Source organism: Thunnus albacares, chromosome 15 (genome assembly GCF_914725855.1).
Source record: "Thunnus albacares chromosome 15, fThuAlb1.1, whole genome shotgun sequence".
Taxonomy (NCBI): domain Eukaryota; kingdom Metazoa; phylum Chordata; class Actinopteri; order Scombriformes; family Scombridae; genus Thunnus; species Thunnus albacares.
Genome location: NC_058120.1, coordinates 16,007,127 through 16,030,260, shown reverse-complemented (window position 1 = coordinate 16,030,260; position 23,134 = coordinate 16,007,127). Strand labels below are relative to the sequence as shown.

At 38.6% G+C, this 23,134-nt stretch overlaps 1 protein-coding gene across 3 annotated transcripts in view; it reads left to right on the top strand.

The window, feature by feature from the left end:
- stac (SH3 and cysteine rich domain) overlaps positions 1-23,134 on the top strand; it is a 44,273-nt gene that overhangs the window by 18,063 nt on the left and 3,076 nt on the right. For 2 of the 3 annotated variants that reach the window (XM_044375622.1, XM_044375623.1), the window contains 7 exons: positions 5,030-5,111; positions 5,293-5,399; positions 7,478-7,559; positions 8,530-8,597; positions 16,614-16,711; positions 20,427-20,478; positions 21,204-21,341. In XM_044375622.1, coding sequence (XP_044231557.1) covers positions 5,030-5,111; positions 5,293-5,399; positions 7,478-7,559; positions 8,530-8,597; positions 16,614-16,711; positions 20,427-20,478; positions 21,204-21,341 — 627 coding nt within the window. Of the gene's footprint in view, positions 1-5,029; positions 5,112-5,292; positions 5,400-7,477; positions 7,560-8,529; positions 8,598-16,613; positions 16,712-20,426; positions 20,479-20,845; positions 20,955-21,203; positions 21,342-23,134 lie in introns of those variants that run through there. The other variant, XM_044375624.1, reaches the window with a different exon arrangement.

Here is a 23,134-nt window from a genome sequence, read left to right as displayed (position 1 = left end):
TGCAGGGAGTGTTTCTCGTTGTGACATCTTTCCACTAGATGCCTTAGGGATGAGGCCTGAAGATATGATCGGCTCTCAGGAGTGGAAAATGAGGTTGAGAGGTCAAGCATAAAAAGGGAAGTTTCCCCAGTGGAGTACAGCTCTAAATTCGACTTACTCTAAACTTGGACACTTCTGCAGCCATGCTTGTTTCTCTTGGCTTGAGAACCGTGAGCAAAGAAATCAAGTTACCTCATGCTCTGAATCTTTATAGGCCTAATCCATTTATTTGTAAGCAAGTAAGTAAGTATGCAAGTTAAGAAGCGTATTGAAACAAGGCTGATGACTCTTCAACAAATGTATGTCTTACTTTAGAGAGCAGAGCTGCACTCAAAGAGGAAACTTAAATCCACTATCATTATTAGTAGCAGTAGTATTAGTTATAAAAAAAAAAGGTATAAAAGGTAATTGTTAGGTTTCAGGTGAGTCAGACACACTCATTTTTACTTTTTATTGCTCTGTTTGCAGTTTTCATGTATAGTATATTAAATTAACAAAAGTTGACCTCTGACTAGAAAAGAGCTATAGCTGATTTGGACTCTCCTGAATCACACAGTGTTTGTAAAGATTCAATCTTGACATCTCCAGTTACAATAGGGGTGTCTCTCAGACTTTCCAGTTTGGATCAAACATGAATGATATTCAACATGTATCAATTGAATCTGGAGTAAACACCCTCAGTTAGTAGCCAGTGAGATTTGAGTCTTACTACATGCTTTGTATTGCACTAAATCTGCTGCTGTTTCAGAATGTTACTCAGATAAATACAATGACTCACTCATTAACTTTTGATAAACAACCCTGATCACACACACAAACAGAAGCAGGCTTACACAAGACTGACAAACCACAACAACTTCTGGAGGTCACGTAGCCTTTGTTCAAAGCCAGAGCGTCATCCAGACCTTTTTTTCCCCTTTGTTGCCCAATGTGCACTGAACAAGCAGCTGATCAAAAGACTTGGCAAGAATGCAACTTTGAGAGTCAGATGGGACTTTGACCACAGTATGTGATGCTCATACTTTGTCAGCATGTGCAGTTTGTTGTTTCAGCTACGAAAAGAGTCAAGTCCCCTGAAAACATTCATTATGTTCTCCCACAATATTAAAAAGCTCAATGTTTATGAGGTTACGTACTGTAGCACACCCTTTCAAAATAGGCAATGGGGAAATACACCTTTACACTTATACATTAAATGCTGCTTTAAGTACAGCACATGTTGTTATTTATGTACAGTGCTAATGAAGTTACTGATTTCCCAATTAACAAATAAAACATGTCCATTGTTATGGCAGATGTAACGATGGTAGGAATGTAATAATAACTCAACATTCTCAACTCCTTTATGTGGTGACGGGTGCTATAGTGGCCGTTTTCCAAGTTCCTAGACTACTTAGTCTTAGATTAAGTCCAATTTTCTTGTGAGAACCCAATGTACACACAAGTCCACAGTAGGCAGAGAAAACGTTGAATGGCAATTTAAATTTTAAAGCCACCAGAAACCCAAATTCAACTAAATATGTAATTTAGGGTCTTACATACATAACAGTAAGCATCTAAAAGGTATTAGAAATTAGTTTCAATCTTAATCAAATTTGAAATATTGTCATTTAAGTTTTTGTAAACTTTCCAGATAATGGGTTTGAAATGGGCATGGTTGTGCTTGAACATTTATTGTGAAAATTACACAATTAATTCCACGGACCAATCATAAACAACGTAAGCGTATTGTCTCATTTCCGGTTGCTGGAGTTTCTGTGTTATTGGTAGTGTTTCTGCATTTCAGCCCAGTTAATTTTGCTATATTATTCATTACTGCGGCTAATTACCCACTGTACATTTAAATGTACACTAGTTCTGCTCAAGCACACTTAGCTCTCTCCTTCTTTTTGCGACTTTCTCGCTAATCACAGTTGTTTACATGCTTTTCAGACCTGCTAGTTACTTTAGCTTAGCAGTTACTGATGGCCTCCCTCTCTCCCTCTCGCTCTCCTGCTCTCTCTTGTTCAGTGTGTCTTATGTTTAGCTAATTTCCTGCTTCCTTTAGTGATAATGGTACATGTAATAAATTTACTGTGTTGGAGCATAAAGGAGCTCAGTGAGTTAGAAGCACGGCTCCGCACCATTGAAACTCAGTCGTTTGCTACTGTAGTTAGCCAGCCCATAGTAGCTGGTGTGGGTGTCAATCAAAACGTAATCTACCACATCTACACAGTCTTGTGAAATGGTCTAAACAGCAAACAAGCTGTTTTTGAACTAGGTTTTCCAATAGTTAGGAGCATTTATTTTCACTCAGAATGTTATGGATGCTTAATGAGACCCTCAACTTTGATATCATACATTTTTACTATTTCAAGCCAAATTTCCAGAGGCCTTACATTAAGCCTAGTCCATTACTGGCTTGTATTCCTAAACTATAACACAAATGTTATTACCCACTGTCTCATGCATATATAAATATATATATATATATATATATACACATAACCTTAGCAAAGTCCACCTAAATACACTTCAAAATATGCGTAAAGGACATAGTGCATTATTACAACATAAACAATTTACTAAACACCTGCTGTATGTGTCTAAGTGGTTCTTAAAGGTCATGATCTTCATAAATTTAAATGAATGTTCATAGTTTGGAAGAAAAAAAATTCCAATGTACTATGATTATGTAAAAACTAATTTACATACTATCTGTATACAGCGTGAAAAAAGACTCATAAGAAAGACAAAAAAAAGAAAGAAGATGTTGAGAAAACTGCTGTCTCAACATGTGTGTGGCAAATCAAGTCACTGACAGCAACAGTGAGTGGTGTCTTTTGTTTGTTTCCAAATGAAACCAGATGGGCTCCCGACGAGCATGTTCTTTTAACCTCTTCCTTAATGAGTTTGCCCCTGAAAGACTGTTTCAGTTTTTGAGATGGGCCTGAAGAGCTCAAGCGTTTCTTATTTTAGCCATCTCATCATGAGAAGTGTCAAAAGGAGAATTAATCAGGACTGATTAGCGATGCAGATTTCACCACCCGCGACTTGAATACATGAAATAAAAACAAACAGAAAAAAAAGGCAGTCGTATATGCAAGATTTAGGTCTCCAGTATGCATCCAGGATAGAATTTGTAATCAAGGAAGATTAATCTGGTCAAAAACCACAGCACCTTGTCAGCAAGTGGCTGAAAACTAGTTGAATGTTTATTTACGAGTTCTTCCAGAAGTCAAAACCAGAAAGAGATTGCAAAAACTGAAAATACATACATCAATCATTACCCGGTGTGCTGTATGACATTCTGTCTGCAGGGATTTCAATCTCCTGTCATTTTTCTGTACTTAAGAAAGATTGAAAAATGACGGAGAAGTATCGATCGGATAGGACGCAGGCAGGTAATGGGTAGATAAATGATACATTTTTGAAGGCCTTGGGGGATGAGAGGACGACACGACAGGCAGATGAATTAAGACTTTACTTCAGGTTTTCCTGTCGGCTGCATGGCGGTGCACCAGCTCAACTGCAGACAGTGAAGACAACTACAGTTTCTTCTCACTCATATTTCCAACCCCTGCATGTTGGGAAGTCATCAGTCCAATCAGTTATTGATTTATGATGGTCATGCATGATTTAAAGCTGTAATCATTAATATTTTTTCATTCAAATAATAACCTGCTGAAAGTAATTTTAATTGAGTGGAACTAATGTTGCACCTCGGCCTCCGGGTAGAGCAGTATTGAGTGTTGACTGACTGACGTCATTTTGTAAAGATCAACAGCCTCTTCAGCGTCAGTGTTGCATTCCACCATCTCACTATGTCTCTTGATCTTTAACTCTGTTGCCATTTTTTTTCTTATCTTTGCCTTCCCGGGCAGTATGTTTGTTGTTCTGTCATTACATCACATGATGCATGTTGCCAGCATTTAACATTTAAATAGCTTTGTGGCTTTCATCTGTTTTCCCATCACATCCAGGTCACTTAATGCACTGTCAAGTCCAGTACACTTCACTGTTCACTAGGAACGTTGCTTATGTGTTTATATGTCAGAAGTGGCACTTTTAAATATGCATTTCACTTGTATAACTAATGTATTAATCATGTGCATTTGCAGTGTTAACAAAAGTAGTTCAGAGGGGATCATAATATGACTGCCTTATTTGCATTACTAATATACTAATCAATATGCATATGCTGAAAAACCTTTACTATTATTAACAAGTTATGATTTACAGGTCGTTATATATTATTGATTTGCCTATTATTTATTAATATTTGCTTTTTGTGACTTACAACAGATACATTATTATTAATACATGTATTAATAATTTATGTGAATACAGTTTTTTTTATTTATGAGTTTAGCATTAATATATCTCAATCACTTGCAACAGGTTTGTTACATATCAACAAATCATCATTAATCATTTATAAAAGTATATCGACTTAACTTTAGAAATGACATATGACTTGTAGAAATCTTGGTATTAAAATCCCCCTTTTTCCTTTCCTTGTATCAAATTGTTGGCAATTTAAACATCAGTGATACATTAGATTAAGGGATTGTGGCTTAAATGAATATAATATTTTTATTTTATTTGTTTATTTTTCATATTTCAGATTCCAGAAATGGTTCATTCATACTACCAATTGATCATTCCACCATTAAAATAGGAACTGTGCACATTCTTACTTTAACATTAGCCCATTTTACTACCATTTTGTACAATTTTTATTTTGTATTTTCTGTCTGGGGCAGTTTAGTTTTATCTGCTGGGTGAAATATACTTTACTTTGTTGTGATTTGTCCAAACAGTGACATCCCGCATTCACTATGATTAACTTTATCTGTGTGAAGTCAGTTGTGTTTAGGATGTCAGACCAAATAGAGTTATGTGCAGTATTTTAGTGTCAGGGTGCTGTGCTGCCTGCAGTGCTGCATATTGATTTGTCTCTAATGTCTGTCGTCTCTCTCTGTTTCCCTCTCTGTCTTTCTCTCTTCAGCCAAAAGGCTTTCGGCGGTACTACAGCTCCCCATTACTGATCCAGGAACAGTATGGCTGCATCAAAGAAGTCATGCCCATCGGTGAGCAGCTCAAATCTCTGTGATAGTGTAAATTTTGTGGGCTGGAAGTAAAAACTTTATGTTACTATTCCATTTGTTTGATAAGATTTACTTACAGTACCAGGTTTTATGGTATTGTTACTCACCATGTGGCTATCATAAAAGCTTAACCATGTTTGTCTTGTATTATTCTCCTCTAAAGCATGCGGCAATAAGGTGGATCCTGTTTATGAAGCCTTGAGGTTTGGGACGTCGTTGGCGCAAAAGGCTAAGAGGGCCAGTGGCTCCGAGTCTCCACACAGAAACTCGGTAAGAACAGCATGATTCATCATGTCAGGTAGTGTTTGGTTTTTAGACCCAAGGTATCTCAACATGAAAGTTTATATAAACATTCATGGTTTGTAACAAAAAGTCCTAATGACTTCGGTCATTCCCTGAATTTTCTTCCAGGGTATGGGGGCACAAAAGTGACACAGGAAATAAATAAATAGATAAATAAATAAATAAATAAATGACCATGATTAATTAAAAGTAAATAAATCTTAATTTTGCCAAAAAAGAATACATGAATAAATAATGGATGTTTCTATATTTTGGTATTGGTATTTGGTATTTATCTATATGTATATATATATATATATATATTTCCACATTGTAATTTCATTTATCCACATTTGTTTATTTATTTCTACATTTATTTACATGTGTATTTCTTTATTTCTCCTGTCATTTTTGGGCACCCATACCATACCCCAACCACCATGGGGTTAACGTTTGTTGTTGTAAGTGAAACATCTCAACAATTTCTTTAGTAACTTTAGACTTGCTATGCTGTTAACACATAACACACATACAGTTCTCTATGTTTAGGTCTGAACTCAGATCAATTTTATACATGTGGGAGGTTGTTTTTAATTTTATTTTTCCTGTTCCACCTCTCTCCATGTTAAGCTATAATGTACATACAGGAACATATACCACCTGACAAATTATCATGTTTCAGCTCAGATATTATACCTGATATATTTTGTTTTCTCGGCCACAGACTTACTGTAGTTGATGGTCTAAATAGATACTGCTACTGCAGCCATAAACACTACCAATAAAGGCAGTCTGGTCCAGGCAGCCATGAAGGGAGAAGTCAGTGTAAACGCTCATGTTACAGCTCTGAAGATGGACTGGACTGATTGTAGAGCTACACTCTCCAGTCTCCTCCCCATCACTGTGTGTAGCGCATAGCGAAATCTGTTTTTCATACCTTATCACTTTTAATGTAAGCTAAACTGCATGTGCAGTCTGGACATGAGCCTCCGTACGATGACATCTGAAAGCTGTTGAGCTCGGGCTGTCCTGTCCTGTGCAGCTGTTAGTGAATGGGTGTGTGTGTCAGCGGAGGCTTACAGAGACAATGTGATCTCAACAGGGGTTATGATAATAGTTTCCAAATGCAGACTTAGAAACAGCATGTTTGCTACACCACATTTTTCACCAGAAATAGCTGGTTAGTTTGTGAAAGTGGATGTCTTTTAGCATCTTTTTATGATCTGTAAGATGCCCCCACGAGTAATTTTGATTTTAGGTATCTACAAACTTTGTAATTAACATAATGCATGTAAAATAACATTTTTTAAGGTTATTTATATTGTCAAATTTAACAAGGTTTAGCTTTAAAGGGTTTAGACCTTAAAGCAAAAATAACAAATAGTTCCATTTTGTCAACATTTCTATGTTTTAAAGACAGTTCAGTGACTAAGCAGCTTGTAGTTATATTCTTCACTAATCATATCTTTTTTTTATCTGAATGCTAATTGTAGTTAGTTTAGAAAATTAGCTAGTAGCATTATCAGAGGATGAGTTGATATTATGGCATTTCATTAAAACAATGTTGTGTAATGTTGTAGTTTTTCCAGAGATCTTGATAATTGTGTCTTTTATTAATTTTTACACACATCATCAAAAATCTCCAAACTAATGAATGGTTCCTCACATGAATCTCCTAACTGGACTACCAAAATGATTGCCTGTGTTTGCCTTTGTTAAAACACACAGATCCTTAAACCAACAAGGAAAAAATAGATCAAGTTACCTTAAAATCTGTTAATGTGCAGAATTTCACAAAGACATTTACATAAATGGAAGCTTTTACTGAATGTAGGCAACACACAGACATCAACTTTACTGGCATTTGTTGGGCACAGACTGAGTTACATGTGGGTGGGCGTCTATGTATCTGTCTATATAGCTCTATTTTTCTCTATATACACAAACTGTATCTATCATATTATTGTTATATTGATAGTCTGTGAAAAGTGGATGTCTTATGTTTATCTATGTATGTATCTTATCCATCTAATCTTTTTTTAATCTAATCTATCTAATATTTGCAGACCACTGACTTGGATAAGGTTCCAGAGGAAGTGGTGGCTCACAGCAGCAGACAGGAGCTGTCGAGAAAACACAGCGATGATGGTGAGTATCCATCACAGCACACTGTGTGCATCTGGATCAAAGCCATAGAGTGACACAGGGAAAAACACGCTGCAATTGCTATTCCCACAAGTGAGTCTGAGACGGTTGCAACATCGCATTCTCCTTCTATGAACCATCAAATAAAATTCTTCACTTTTTTCCACTGAGCTGAACTTGCTGTTTTTGTTTTTTTCCACTCTGACCCAGCTGTCGACTATCTTACTGATAAAGCCACAAGAAATGTTTGAACCTCTCCTTTTCCCTAACCTGCATTGTGTGTAGCTCTTGATTTAGTGGCTGTGGTTTTTCAGCCGCACAGTAGTGAAGGGCAAAGCACTGACCCTTAAAAATCTGAAGCATTCACTCTGAGCAGTGAAGGTAGAGATACAATGAGAATAGTGGAGCATAGTGCATGGTATTTGAAGGAAAAATGCCATTTGAAGCACAGTTACCATGCTGCTGAACAATTTCCTTCAGAGAATGGGAGCTGGCCCAACAAAAGAATAAATTACTGTGCCACGCGTCACCCACAAAACTGCTCTAGTTTCTAGATGGGTTTGCATGGGTTACTGAAAAAAAAACATTTATAGGCCATGAAACTATCTTGGAAACTTGCCTTTTGGTATTTATAGACACCAGAAGATGGACCTTCATATTTTAGTGACCACATCAAGTAAATATTTATATCTCATTATCGAACAGGATGATCGCCATAAAATTAACTCAAGGACAGAGACCTTTTTAATTATTCTTTAATGACCCTATGACCTTCCCATAAATGTGATTGCCAGGACTATTTATATAATTTAAATTTTTTTGCCCCCTTATGTTCTAAAAATTGCCCATTTTTTTTGTTGTGTCCAACACTTTGGTTTGACACCTTTGCAGCTTTTCAGCTTTAGACTGTATTCTCATTAGGTGAATTATTTGATTTAATTTTGGGATTTCTTTGTTTGTTTGTTTGTTTAAGTTTTCACAGTTCTGGAGAACGGGATGGAGCATTACCATCAGCCAGAGAGAAAACCTGACGATTCCCCGGTGAGAAACTCAAACATTTGGAGTCATGATCCATCAGATTGTTCTATGTAAAACATATCTAACACTGATGAGTGTGTGTGACCGTGTATGTGTATGAGTATATCAGATTTTATGCATTTTATGTAATCATGTCAACAAATCAGACTGAATTACACTAAGGAGAGAGGAAATAAGATTAAAAATGTCCCTTGCTTCCTTTGTCTGGCTGTATTTAAGCATCTATTATTTGGAAAGTGTTTTCATCAGTGTACCTGTATGCTAATTTATTGACCTACAATCACCGTAATAGACTGTTAAAGTAACTTATTCTAGCAAAAAACCAAAATTTGAGCTAAAAATGTTTCACCTGACCGTGACAATTTGCTTCCACCGTTGTAAATAAAAATCTTTGTAGCCAAATAAAAAACTTGCAGTTATATAAAGCGGAAAAAGAACACAGTGCTGGCGATTCTCCATCTCTTACAGTAACATGTATTATTGGCGCAGTCTGAAAACCTCTGAGAACCGACTTTGTTCACTGACCAACGCCTGAACTCTGCGTGGTTAGTCTGAGAACTGATACCCAGCCAGTCTGTTCTGCGTCCATTAAGCATTCTGCGCCTGGCCCCAGTCTCCATCGTCACTGCTGAATTTCCCAGGACTTGGAGGGAAAACTTCTCTTCCTGCTGTAACAAATCAAACCCGAGCTGACACGACCACTGGCCTGCGCTGATATGGTCAGGCCTTGACCTTAATATTTGGGTCTGCAGCTCTGGGGTCTGTGCTGTTGTATTTATTCCCTATAGTGTAGACGCAGTTCTGATGCTGCAAAATTCATGCCAGAGAGAGAAAAAAGGTTAGATCTCTGTGAATATCTTATCACCCCCCTGTAGAGTAACCATGAATATTTCATGGGCAGATTTCAAAACTGTTCTTTTCCTTTCTATCTTTTCAACTTCCATGGTGGGATTTGTGGGAGAGGAGCTTTCAGTTTCAATGTTCTTTGTACATATTTTCTATGTGCAGGCATCTATCCTGTTTACTTTTTTAGTTTAACATGTTTATCTCTGTCGTCAACAGTGGAAAAAAAACAGCAGATACTTGGACAAACATAAAAATGAACAAATAACCATACAAGGAAAACACACACACACACACACACACACACACACACACACACACAAACACACACACACCTCTCCTCCACAATATAATCTAGCAGTCCAGCCGTACGTTTCGGGGAAGAGACTTGAAGTGTATTGTGCGGTGTTATCAGGCTGGACTGAGCACAGCTGGCAGCAGGCCGTTTGTCTGTCAGCTGACAGGTCCATTAGCTCAGGCTGGCGGACAGACAGATGGAGACTCTGCGGGGTAATGAGCAGAGAAAAACGCTTGAAAACCGCTTCTTCAACAGAGAAGGAGCCTCCAATTGGAGATGAGAGGTTCGCACGCACAAATGGGAACAGACGCAGTCACACACAGGATCGCCATCTGTTCACACTTTTCAGGTTTAGTGTTAAACTCCCCGAGATCAATTGACAGCATAATAGTCTGGCTCAAACTGGGATTTCTTTTTGCCTGGATTCTCCTGTCTAGTGAGTTAAATTTTGTTCATTTCCAGTACATCAAAATATTTTTATTATTATTATCATTATTATTATTATTATTATTTATTGGAGTAAAAGTATTGGAAATGACCACTTAAAGCTGCAATTATCCATGTTTTTTTCTTTAGTGGATCAAATGATGGTAATGGTATTTTAGCATCTTTTAGCTCAATGTTTTGGTTCATGGCTCGCAATTTCACTGTTGGTTCACTCTCTCTGCTCACAGCTGTTTTCAGAAAAGAACTCTAATAATGTACGTTGTTTTGGACAAAAGCGTCAAATGAATGCATGTAAATGAGCCCTCTGTAAGCTACATGCTGAGCAGGAAAGAGCAGACAGTCAAAGTTAGCAACTAGCTGGTGACCACAGTGGAGCATTTAGCCGCTGAAGCACCAAATACTTCCCTTGGGAGCTGGTAGAGAATGAAACAGACCTAAAAGAAGAGTGAATATTGGACTTGCTTTTGCCAGATGGCAACAAACATAACTCTAAATTAATGCTAACATTATGCTGTGTTTGCTACATGTGTAAAAGGCTACTGTTTGCTAACACATTTATCATATCAACTAAATAAGGTGATGCCATGTCAAAGTGGGCTCAAAGTGCTCTTACACTTCCTTTTTTTTTTTTTTACACTTTTCCTTTTGAACAATGTTCCCTCTCTTCACATATTGCTTTCTTACCAATAACTGAGTTACAAAGGAGGCTGTTATTTTGGCCTGCCCAACCTCTCATTCACTGTTCCAGGCTCCCACAGCATTAAGAGCCTCTCAAGGCCAGTGAACAGCTCTTCGTTAGCTGTAATGGATTGCCACTGCTTTATGTTGTTGTTTTCACCCAGAGGCCACATAGGCAGTTTGCCTTGTGGTGTCGTTAACTGAACTCATCCATCAGCCACATTGCCAGTCCACGTGGATGATGCTCGGGGAGCCACAAAGGACCAGAAACACTTTTCTTCATTACTGTACAGCGCCACAAAAAGCCAAATTCTCCCACTGCCTCACAAAAAATAGCCCTAAGTGTATTTTAAAGGTCATTCTCATATCTTTTAGCATGATTTTCCTCCAGGCGCCATGCAGAAACAGGATAAGTTATCATTTGGAAGGATTTCAGGGACACAGCAGCCAAGATTCAGACTCAAGGTATTGGTGATGAAACAGGAAAACGCCCACCAGTTCTCTGACCAGGTGTGAAGAGCGCCAGAACGGTGCCGCTGCTAATTGTGCTAACACTTCTCCGGCAACTTCCTCTCCACCCACAACTCTGTCCTGTTTTAACTTCCTGAGTGTTCATGAAAACCCGACCTGCTGATCGTGTTTCTCCCACTCATGTTGATGGTGGATTAAAAGGAACAGATTGCAGAAGAACTTTAGCAGCTCCTCAGTCTATCAGTGTTCTGTAAACAAGGGCTTCTCTCGCTTATATGTATGCCAAAAGACTATATTAAGACACAACAGCAAGAAAAGGGATAATGTAAAATGTGCTCTTGTATTGCATGTGCAGGAGCTTTATTTAACTAGTCAGCAGGACCTGCTCATACACTTCTACCACTCTAGGCGAAAAACTATTAGGCCGACCCTCTATTCGCAACATACCATACCAGCAACAGCACACAAAGGCCAATATCCCATATATATAATGCAAATAGTGCAACGCTAGTGTGCTCAAAGTGTCAACAACATTAAAATATGCATGACACAAGATCCAGATCCATATACAAATAACGCACTAAACAGATCTGCATAATAAATCCAATAACTTGGTTCCAAAATCTTTACAGCAGAGTCATGACAACGTGTTTAGCTATTTTCCAAATAATCCAATTTCAGCCCCTAAAACTAGTGCAAATCTATCCTATACACCACTTTCTCATGTGCATCGAACACACTTGAAATGTGCGCAAGCACATATCATCAACAACTTAAACAAGGACTAGAGAGCAAATAAAGCTTAGGCTACCTTTCAGAGGTGTACACGGTGGGTGTTATGCCGAGTTCTGCCTGCAGAGAATTGCATGCACCTCGCAGGAGCGCACACAGGTAAAGGGAAAACTACCAGACATTGTAATGATTTTTAAGGCAAAATACTGTTTAAAAACGATATAATCTCGTCAGGTTCATCAATGATGATAAATGATCTGAAGTCAATAGTTTTTGAATGTTTAGAGTCATCAATGTTTTATTAGACTCAGTAGTAGTAGCATTTCCTTGATACGATTGGTCGGAAATTTACAAGGTTTTCGTTATTAAGCTCTCAATATTTACTTTGGTGTTCTTTGTCAGTTTGTTTTCAAGCATAGAATTTCAGATAGTTATGCTAAAATTAGATTTTTTAAATGCGGAAAAATGAATGTGGGGTGTCAAATTCACTCTGTCAAAGTCAATCAAATAAGGCATGTGCTGATAAACTGAGTTTACTGAGTGTTAAGGGGTGCATGCATTATTCAGCAGAATAATGATGAATTGTTACTGCCGAGTAATGACTCTCCTATTATTTCAGTTTAGATCATTATTAAATGTGTGAAATTCACACTGTCAAGCCAATAAACCCCAAAACATGTGCTGGTAAAACCATTTGATTGATAGATCTCTAGAGACAAAGTGAGGGGGTGGATGCAGTATTCAGCAGTAGAACTGAACTGATTGCATCCCATTGTCACTGGTGAACTTCAGTGCGTCTAGTGGTTTCTCCTTGTGGACAGATGCTGGTAGATGGTTTTGCAATCTCTTGACATTGCGATGGACTTGATGGTAGATTTGAAGGCGGGTTAGTGCCTGCTCTTGTGATGCTGCAACGGTTGTGCTAGCGGTCTCTTGGTTCAGTGGTGGACTTGAAGGTGCGTCATCCTTGCTAACACTTCCGGGATCAATATATCTCAACAACAAATCCCTCTGTTTTTGGAGTACTTGCTCCTTCAGCATGATTGACACATTCCTCAGCAGTTTATTGTGCTTACAGAACGCATAGCCTAGTGAGCCTGCAGTTACTGCTATTGGTTACTCCACAACTTTGCTCATGGCCAAAGTGCCGCCCTAGTATGGAATCAAATAAGGGTCATTGATAGTTTTGAGTGAAATAGTTTGTGAATGTGTAATAAAGTTTTGCAGATGTATAAATATTTTGTGCATGTGTGAAAAAGTATTGTGCACAAAGATATAATTTGCACATGTGTACAAAAGTTTTTGTATGTGTAATTAAAATTTTAGGAGGAATATTTTCAACAGTGAGATTTCACAAAGTCCAAGAGATGGACACACAGATTTCCTACCTGTGTGTACGACACTGAAGTTACGAGAATTTTGACCCTGTTTTCACAGCTGAATCTGATTGGTCAGAGTCAATCTGCCCAATCAGAGGACAGATGGTTTTGTTGCATTCATCCGCCTGCAGGTCATGAATTGTAAGATGTATGACGGTGCGACCCAGGTGGGTTTAATTGTACTTGAGGATGCTGTAGACAATAATGGTAAACATTTAATGTGTTGTGTATTTAGCTTGCAGTTAGTTCACCGTTATTGTAAAGTAACACAGTTGTCCCAATGCATATTTTCAAGTTCGGGAAGGCTGCTTTATGCAGAATAGAACAATAATGTCGCTTTAGGATGTTAGCAAATGTCTGCTAGCATTACCAAAATAGCAGCTGGCAAGGAACTTTTCAGGCTGAAGGCAAACCAAGAACGCAATCATTGATTTATTATTTTTATTAAAAAAAAACACACATACAAATCCACTTGAAGACTTCCAAATTACCCCACTCTACCCCTTACCCATCTCTACAACCAGGTACCTGAAAAGAAGCAATTTAAGAGGGAGGATGGGAGCAGAAGACAGGGAGATGGAATAACAAAAAGGAAATAATTAACAAAAAGCAATCCCTTAATCAGCCCGGGCCCATATGCGACAAAGGATGAAGATCTGCTGTGTCAGGGTAACCTCCTCCTGAAATGAGTTTCTCCAAAGTCTAAAGCCTCTTGGACAGAATTGAAAACCCTGCCTGAGTCCAGCACTTCAAACAAAGAAAAAAATCATGTCACAGACCTAAACCATCAGTGACTCAGTGTTTCCATTAGACAGACACTAGATGAAAGTGTGGCCAAAACGTGCGTCAACCAAACTGTAACATACCAACTAGGAACTAGGAACTTAGTTTGGGCATTTTTGCAGAAATCGGAGGCACACTTAGAACTGTTGAGCTTTCCTTGTCTTTGCTTGGCACCTTTCTATTTCTACCTTTAATCTTACACACTGCTGTCACAGATTTGCACAAATGCTGTAACAGTTGGCTAACAACTGAAATGGGACCAGATGGAGCAGGCTTGTTAACCTGACTTGGTTTCCCAGAGACTTGGCTTGTATGGCAGATCTTGACATATTCAGAGACATCACGTTTCAACCGAGGCCTAAAGAAGTAGCAAAGGACATGGTCATAAGCGTTCTTTACCCCCAAATGTCCATAACTACCATGTGCTGTTTGCAACACCACATCACAGAAGTTACTTGGCACAACAATCTGAAAATTGCCTCCCCTACAAATTCACCAACACAGGGTACCAACTTCCTCACCAGCAAATCTTCCCGGACAAATTACCCACAAGTAACGTTTTACTTTTCCAATTGGCAAAACATCATCCCACAAAATAGACAGATGAATCAGCCCTTTGGCCGTTCACCCATTACTCCCTTGAAACGGGTCTGGATCAGACACATTAGGGCTCTGTGCATGTATCACAACACAGGCTGGAAAAACCCCCAGATCACTCCGACCACTCTCATCCAGCTCCCCAGATGCTGGTGGTTTGGAAATAATCACAGGAGATTGCGGCACATAGCCTTACCAATCAAGACCTTGCCCAAAATCATAACCACATCGTCAAGTGGCAATACGTGGCGGACCCCGACAGGAACAATGCCCTGTACCAACTCACAATCAGCACGATATTATGGCACGGCACAGGAATCAAGCCAAGCTCCTTACCCTGCATCAGTACAAAATCCCCCGTTTCTGTCCTTGGTGAAAAAGGCGGTATCAATTTCACAATAAACAAGTGTTTAGAAGCTGTGAAATGCAACAGCTTAATCAATACACACTCCTCACTACCGACTGAGGATACGAAAGCGCAAGCAATGAACGGCTCAAAACCAGTACCAGTTTTGAGAATCAGACCAGAACCAAAACTCAGATCCACACACAACGCTCTCTGTCTCCAAAACTGTAGAGCATAGCATATGCAAGCAAACTTAGTTAAAGAGTTAACTAAATATTTACAGTATGGAGTGTGGAGATCAGTGGTATCAGTAGTGTGTGTGATGCATGAGTGGAGTGTGTGTGTGTGTGTGTGTGTGTGTGTGTGTGTGTGTGTGTGTGTGTGTGTGTGTGTGTGTTGTAGGGTGCATGGAAGCAAAAACAGGGAACTAAAGTAACATAACGAAAACAAACAGGTGCTTGTAAGTAGAGGGGAAAGAGAGCTGCAGCAGTAAGGCAGCTGAGTGTCAGAGAGAGAGAGCTGTCTGCTGCAGACAGGCTTCAATAACCTGGAAACACTCTGGGCCCTCAGGTGTTCCAGGTTGTGCTAACGATCACCTCCAGACACAGAGCAGACAGACAGGTGAATCGCACAGCAAACCAAAGATGACAACAGGGATCATCACATCCTAAAGCTACATTACTGTTCTATTCTCGGTACATAAAGCAGCGTTCCTGAACTTGATAATATGCATTTGGACAACTGTGTTGCTTTACAATAACAGCGAACTAACTGCAAGCTAAGTACACAACACATTAAATGTTTACCATTATTATCTACGGCATCCTCAAGTACAATTAAACCCACCTGAGTCGTGGGAGAGCCTGCACCATCATCCATCTTTCAGGACCTGCAGGGGGATGAATGCAACGGAATCATCTGTCCTCTGTCCTGCCTTTGACCAATCAGATTCAACTGTAAAAGCAGGGTCAAAATTCATACTTGTAATTTGTAGCATGTAGCTTGTAACTTCGGTGTCGCATACACAGGTAGGAAATTTGTGTGTCAGTCTCTCGTGTAACTTCACTGTCACACACAAAGGTGGGAAATTTGTGTGTCTGTCTGTCAGACTTTTTGAAACTTCACTGTGGAAAATATTCCAACACAAATTTTAATTACACATACTCAAAATGTTTCTACAGCTACAAAAACTTTTTATACATGTGCAAATTATATCTGTGTGCACAAAACGTTTTCACACATGCATAAAATATTTCTGCAGCTGCAAAACATTATTACACATTCACAAACCATTTCATAAGCTCAAAATAATAATGACCCTTATTTGATTCCATACCCAAGGCAATTGCCTAGTTCGCCTATATGGGTGCACCGGCAGTGCTTGTGTCAGATTTCTTGAAAATAAAGTTTGTTTGTTCATATGTTCCTGTGTGTTTGTTGTCTAGCTGGAGCAGAGCCAGCTACAGAAAGATGTCCTCAAGCTCAACACCTATGTGGCCTTGTTCAGTTTCACTCCCCAAGACAGCCATGACCTGGAGATGAGGTTAGTTCACAAACATGACACGCATGTTACTCTCATTAAGAATTCACACTATAAGACAACACTGTCATTACTCAATTCAGTACCCGTCCGGGGACTGCAACTATTTCTTTTGATACATTATTTCTGTAAAAGAGAAAACACATTAAACAAAGAGGCAGAGACTCAAGAACTGCAATTGCAATTCTCCTGTAAGCACGACTCAACTTCACTGTGAAATTCGATTTAAACCTTTTGAACAAGATAAAATGAATCCATCGTGTCTGATTAATTCAAACGTACACGTACATCCCTAAAAGGTCACCTGCAAGGCGAGATCTAAAACACAAGAGGTTACGCTGTTCATTTCATCTTTGTAACCAAACAATTTGTTACAGTTACAGTTCCTAAACACTGCTATTACTCTTACTAATGGTGATTATTAATTATTATGATTTACAGAACTAATTTTTACATCTGACATCAGTGGTCTCTTTCACCGACACAGATGATGAGGAGGAGGGGCTGTTGTCTCATATTTTTAATTTAAACTACAGTCATTATACGTTGATTGATTGCACAGGCCAGTCATGCACACACAGCTGAAGTGACAGAACCAGAACCACTGAGATTTATTCATAGGCTCCTGTTCTTCATCCTCCTGACTTTTGTAATGTTAATAATATTAAGCTTTATATAATGTATGTTGCACCTGCTAATTGCAGTTGCCTTAAATTCACCTTTTAAGCTCTGCAGCACACACACACTGGCATGTGGGTCTATAAATAAACAGTGAAATGCTCACTTTATGCACGATCACAAATATAATTTACTTTTAAATTTAAGCTGCCATGTGTCAGTGTCTGTTTGCCATTTGTTCCTTGTCAATATTCATCTGCTTTTTAATTCCAGGAAATCCAGTTGTCTGTTAATTAGTGTGACTGTGTTTTTCCTGTATAGGCTCATATAATCACTTTATTCAGAGCATCAGTGGTGAAAGTATACAAGAGAGATACAATATATTGACAAAAGGAACTAATTAACGTCCTCTTTTTTTAGGTAATGGTCCTCAGAGACTTATTTCTCTGGAATGGCCTCATTTTATAGTACCTGTGTGCTTTGATGGTCTATAAATATCAGTCAGTCTCATGTCTGCGTGAATTCACCCTGGGAGAGATGAAAAGTTTTTGGAAAATTTATTTGAGTCCCTTTATAGCTCCCATGAGGCATCGACAGTGTGCCAGATGCCAGATAATGTTATTTCGGTTAAAATTTAAAATTAGACGTTGAATTTTTACTGGCAAATACGTAGATTCCCATTCAATTATGAACACCAGCAATAAGTTTAAGTTTTTCAAAGAACGACCAATAAATAAAGCTGTCTGTGAAAAATCCCCATCAGGTTAGTGATGGCTCAATTCTATTCAAGTGTCTCAATAAGCCATGACAGTGTGACAGCATGCAACTGAAATTGAACCAGCGAAATGGAATTCAGCCGTCAATCATTTATAATATTTACATCTGTTCCTTATATATAAGTACTATACTGCAACTCAGCTGGGTGGAGATGTATACATATACATATATGTAGAAATAAGGCAGTGTCACTGAGGGCAAAAAAAGTGCTGCATTGCTCTTTATGGTCTGGTTTTGGCTGTAATTGAAAACGCTTCTTGTATCGTCACTGACTGAGTGATGAGTAACCCAAACCATAGAGAGCTGTGACGCTGCAGTTTTCTGTCCTTAGTGTTGATTTACCCTTTTAAACAACATGTTTACAAACTCTTTTATTAATTTTCTAAAAAAAAAAACAAAGTCTATATTTTTTGATTTTTAATTTTTACTAACAAGTTTGCCTCATCAACTTAAAAGGTGATGACCTTGTGTTTATCTGTTTCTGCTGCCCCCAAGTGGTAAAAAAAATCAATTATTGCAGGTTTAAGTATTTCATTTTGTCAGCCTGCACTTTACTTGTACAGACATGTTTTATATGCATGAAAACAATAATTTAAAGGAGCCACAGCTGCATATGTCCAACCTGTCTTATTATATCGACTATAATCTGAAATCATAGCCTTAACCATGATTGATGGGGCATCATCTGCAGCATACTTTGAAATAGACCCTGGAGAAAGAGAGCATTCATCATGAGTCCTTCAGCCTAAGTATCCATTTGTTCTTGGTTCTGCACAGAAATCCTCTGAGGATATGAGAGTGCACTTGTTCTCGCTCTTTTTCCTCAACACACACACACACACTCACACTCACACTCATGGGTCCTTCCTCTCTCTTTGGTCAGGAAAAACTTAAGTCATCCGGCTTCATTTGAAATTCATTGACTTCTTCTGGAGGACTCCCTGTCCACTGATACCTGCTATACAGCACAAAGCTCACCAAAGCAGATTTTTTGGTCTTATGAAAGCCTACAGCAATATTTTTATCCCCTGGGTCTCGCTGCAGACAGTAATCAATACATTGAACAGTAGTAGAAAAAGCACAAGATGAGGGGAAAATGGAATCCTTCATCAAAAGGTTCAGTTTTCATTTTCATTTAGTGAGAAAATCAGCTTTGTGATTAGTTTCAGTTGCTGCCATATGCTTTGATTACATGATTACTTTCATCTATGTGGTGATTGTAATGATGATGAATGTTGTATTATTAAAATATCTATTCAAAGTATTCACTTTTGGGTTCATTTTCTGTTGTTTAATGGCCAAAGATTTCACCAGGCCCTTTTCTCACTTTCATGGCTCATCTTTCCATAATTAACTTGATTTGAAGGCATTGTATTTGCTCATCCGGTTCATTTCCTGTTCTTCTAATTGGAACAACGTGTAGGCTATCTACTTTGTTTTCATCACCTTACAAGATGTTAAGACATCGGATGCCGTGCTTTTCTCACCTACGATAAACAGTGTTTTCTGAGTCACGGTGATCAAACGACAGCCAGTGTTGTAACTGAACCAAAAGAGGGGAAGACAAAGGGTAAATTACCTAAACCAACATTTTGCTCAACTGCGCAGGTCCTTTTGATTTTTATTGGTCAAATTTAGCTGACGGCTTTGAACAGATGCTAGTAATTACAGCACATGTGGCAATGGGGTACAATGATTCATGCATTTCCTTGATAAAGAAGAATTACTTACAACAAGCAGGATTGTATCACATGTCATTTAAAACAGAGAAAAAATGGCAAACTAACACCTTCTTTTCTGCTTGAATACATCTACATGTGCTCCTCTCATTGTCATCCAGTAACTTATGGTCATATACAGTAACTTTTAGATGTTAGATTCACTCTTGCATTATTACAAATTAGGCAAAGAGGGCAGCAACCACAAACACCCAGACCCTGAAAACCCCAGATTTATTTTGTGCCAGTTGTAATTTGAGTTATTGCAACTTTATTTGTGAATATGAACCACTAAGTCACAATGTTAAAGGAATAGTTTTCCTTACATTTTGGATGAGCAGATTGATACCACTCTCACAGATATGAGTGGTATCTATCTTCTCTTCTAACTCGTAGCAAGAAGATATATTTCCGAAAATGTTAAAACTCTTCTTTTAAGGTGGGTCATCATTATCTGTTGATGTCTGTGTCATCATTTACATTGTGTATATTCCTCAAGAACTGTGTTTAACTAAATTATCACAAACAGGGACTCACAGCTCATTTTTGCCCCCAAAAACATCACTTTTTGACTGATATCTGCTATCTTTTGCTCTACATTGCAGTGCGGGAGACAGAATCTTACTGGCTGATGACACCAATGATGACTGGTGGAAGGTGAGAAGGAAACCAACTTTACACTTAAGTAGTGACATGGCTCATCCTAATAAAAATGAACTGGTTTTGTGAGCACAATTCCCCTTAAAAAGTGCTGAATTCAAAGATATTTGCACATTGGCTTGTTGGCCAGTTTGCATTTATGTGTTTTCTACAAAGACAGAAAATAAGAAACAGATTGATAAATTAGAAGTAGTCGAGCTGTAAATTATAGGAGCAAAGCAACAGACCGCCTCAGGACAGAAAAGCACAACAAATAAATTAGGGAGACAAAAGGGCCAAAACGTGACTGTACAGAGGCAGCCTGCTGCCAACAGACCATGAAGAAACTCATCACGTATTTTAACACTGTTGTTGTTTTCTACAGCCTGTAGAGACATCTGGCCTGTTTGATCTTTGAACAATGGATACTTTAACGAGTCAAGAGACAAACATTATCACCTGATGCAACACCTGCTTAAACAGTATGTGTACTGTATATGAAGACACATACAGTATAGTATGTCTTTTATATCTATATTTCAGGTATATTCTGTATATTTTTACTTGATTTAGCACTTTATACATGTGTTTTGTACTATAACCAACAGAAACACTGTTGTTTTTTAAAGGCTTTTATCTAATCATTTATGAGGTCGTAATCCTCTTATGTGCTGTGCAGCCCTTCCATGTGTCAGCTGTTTTCATTTTTGATTCATTCATATATATATATTTATTTTGTCCAGGGGGTAATTGAGGACAGGATGGGTTTCTTTCCAGCAGCCTTCGCTCATCAGGTGCGGGCTGGGGACCAAGTGTTTAGGTGTAACAGGACGTTTATCGGTTGCAAGGAACAAGGCCAGATCACCCTGAAGGAGGGACAGGTACTGTATGATCACAAGCTTTCTAATCATGATGATAATTATAGTATAACTATAGATAGTTTAAAATTGGTCTGTCTCACGGTCAATCAACATATTAACAGCCCTGGTCCTCAGTTGGTCCTTGTGTGTTGTGATGGCAATCCAAGCGACTTGTGTGCATCAAAGTTTGCTTGTGCCTTTTTTTCACATAAAGGCATGCTGGGCAAGCATATCCTAAATGATCCTACTCTGTTATTTCATGAGCAGTCTGTCTTAATATCTGCATCTGTGGAGACTCCACACTTCTGTTGGTATTTCCTCTTTTCATTATTGATGATTAATTCAGATTGTTTGGGACATTTCTGGGTATTGACCTCTTGCAGCTGGTGTTTGAGCATCTTTTTCAGCTATTAGGGTGCTCAGCAAAATGTAAGATGCCACTATGTGTAGAATTTTTATGTGGTTTTATCATGTTTAAGTATTTTTTATGGCTCAGGTTTTTGTAGGTTGAAAAATGAGACAATCCTAGTGAAAGTGTCCTTTTTGATACTACCACTGGGGAGCAGCAAAGTCAGACATTTAGACACATTTCCAGTAAAGGTATTCATGTTCTAAAGGACATGAAAATGCTATAATCAGTTGGTGATAAAATCGACGTTTTCAATAAGCAAAAATGAATCTTTATCACCAACTCCTAAAGCTGAACTGACTCTACCGAATCATTGTCATCACTGAGAGAGTCTGTAGCTTTTATCTGTGAAGCTCCACTCACTGTCAAGAGCACTGTTGTCAGCTCAGTCACGAAGTATGAAACTTCCTGGTTTAAAACCTACTGAAAGGCAACGAAAGACACAGAAACAATCATGATGTTGCAACTCTCTTGCATTACATAGTCAGTGACTTTGAATTCTGCAACTGAGCCGAATAAAATGAAATGAAAAGTAATTTTCAACTCGAGCACAAAAGCCTCTCAAAACCTTCTAGATGAAGTTAAAATGCTTGTCCTTTGAGTTAACAACACGGTAGATTTCTTAGTCTCTGATTGAGGGACATTTAGGAAATAGCATGATTGTATGATTGTTGGTTGGGGTAAATTTCCTGCCTGTAAAACCACATCGAGAAAACACATGAAGGAATGATTTAGCTAAGTAAAGACTCACACCAGCCATGAGCAGGCTTGATCCGATGAACACCGTCCTCATCGTGGGTCGGTGAAGCATTGACCTTTATCACAGGTATTAAAATTTCCACATTAAACCTGTGTCTAATTCATGATCACACCCGAGCCATTAGAGCACATGAGATTCACATTATCCAGCGGCTCTTCAGCCTTCTTAATACCATCCTGCAGCTTCCATGTTGCCTCTTAACCTCCAGCGACTCCTCCCTCTCATAGACTTATTTACTGAACAGCTCGACTCGAGTTGGCTGACAAAGGATCCTTCTCAGGAGTTGCAAGTAAATTAGCATTTTGACATAATGGCTGTACTTAAGTCAGCCCCCCTTTTTCCCACAATGGTTTCCGGGGTATGTTGGGACTCAGAGGAGGTTTAAAGTAAGCAAACCCCCAATGGAGATGAAACCACTGAACACAACAACAGTCCGTGACCTGCTGCCTTTCTTTTCCAGTCACACAAACCCAGGGGAAGATGTAGCCGAGTAGTTAGAGCGAGCATGCAAACACAATGTGCTCTAGTCCATTATGAGGGTCAATGAAAGATGGAACAGTTGTGACCTATTGATCATCACTGACCTCCACATTCCCTCCCCTTGCTGGAAAGCACCCTGATGATAATCATATGGTAAGCAATAAT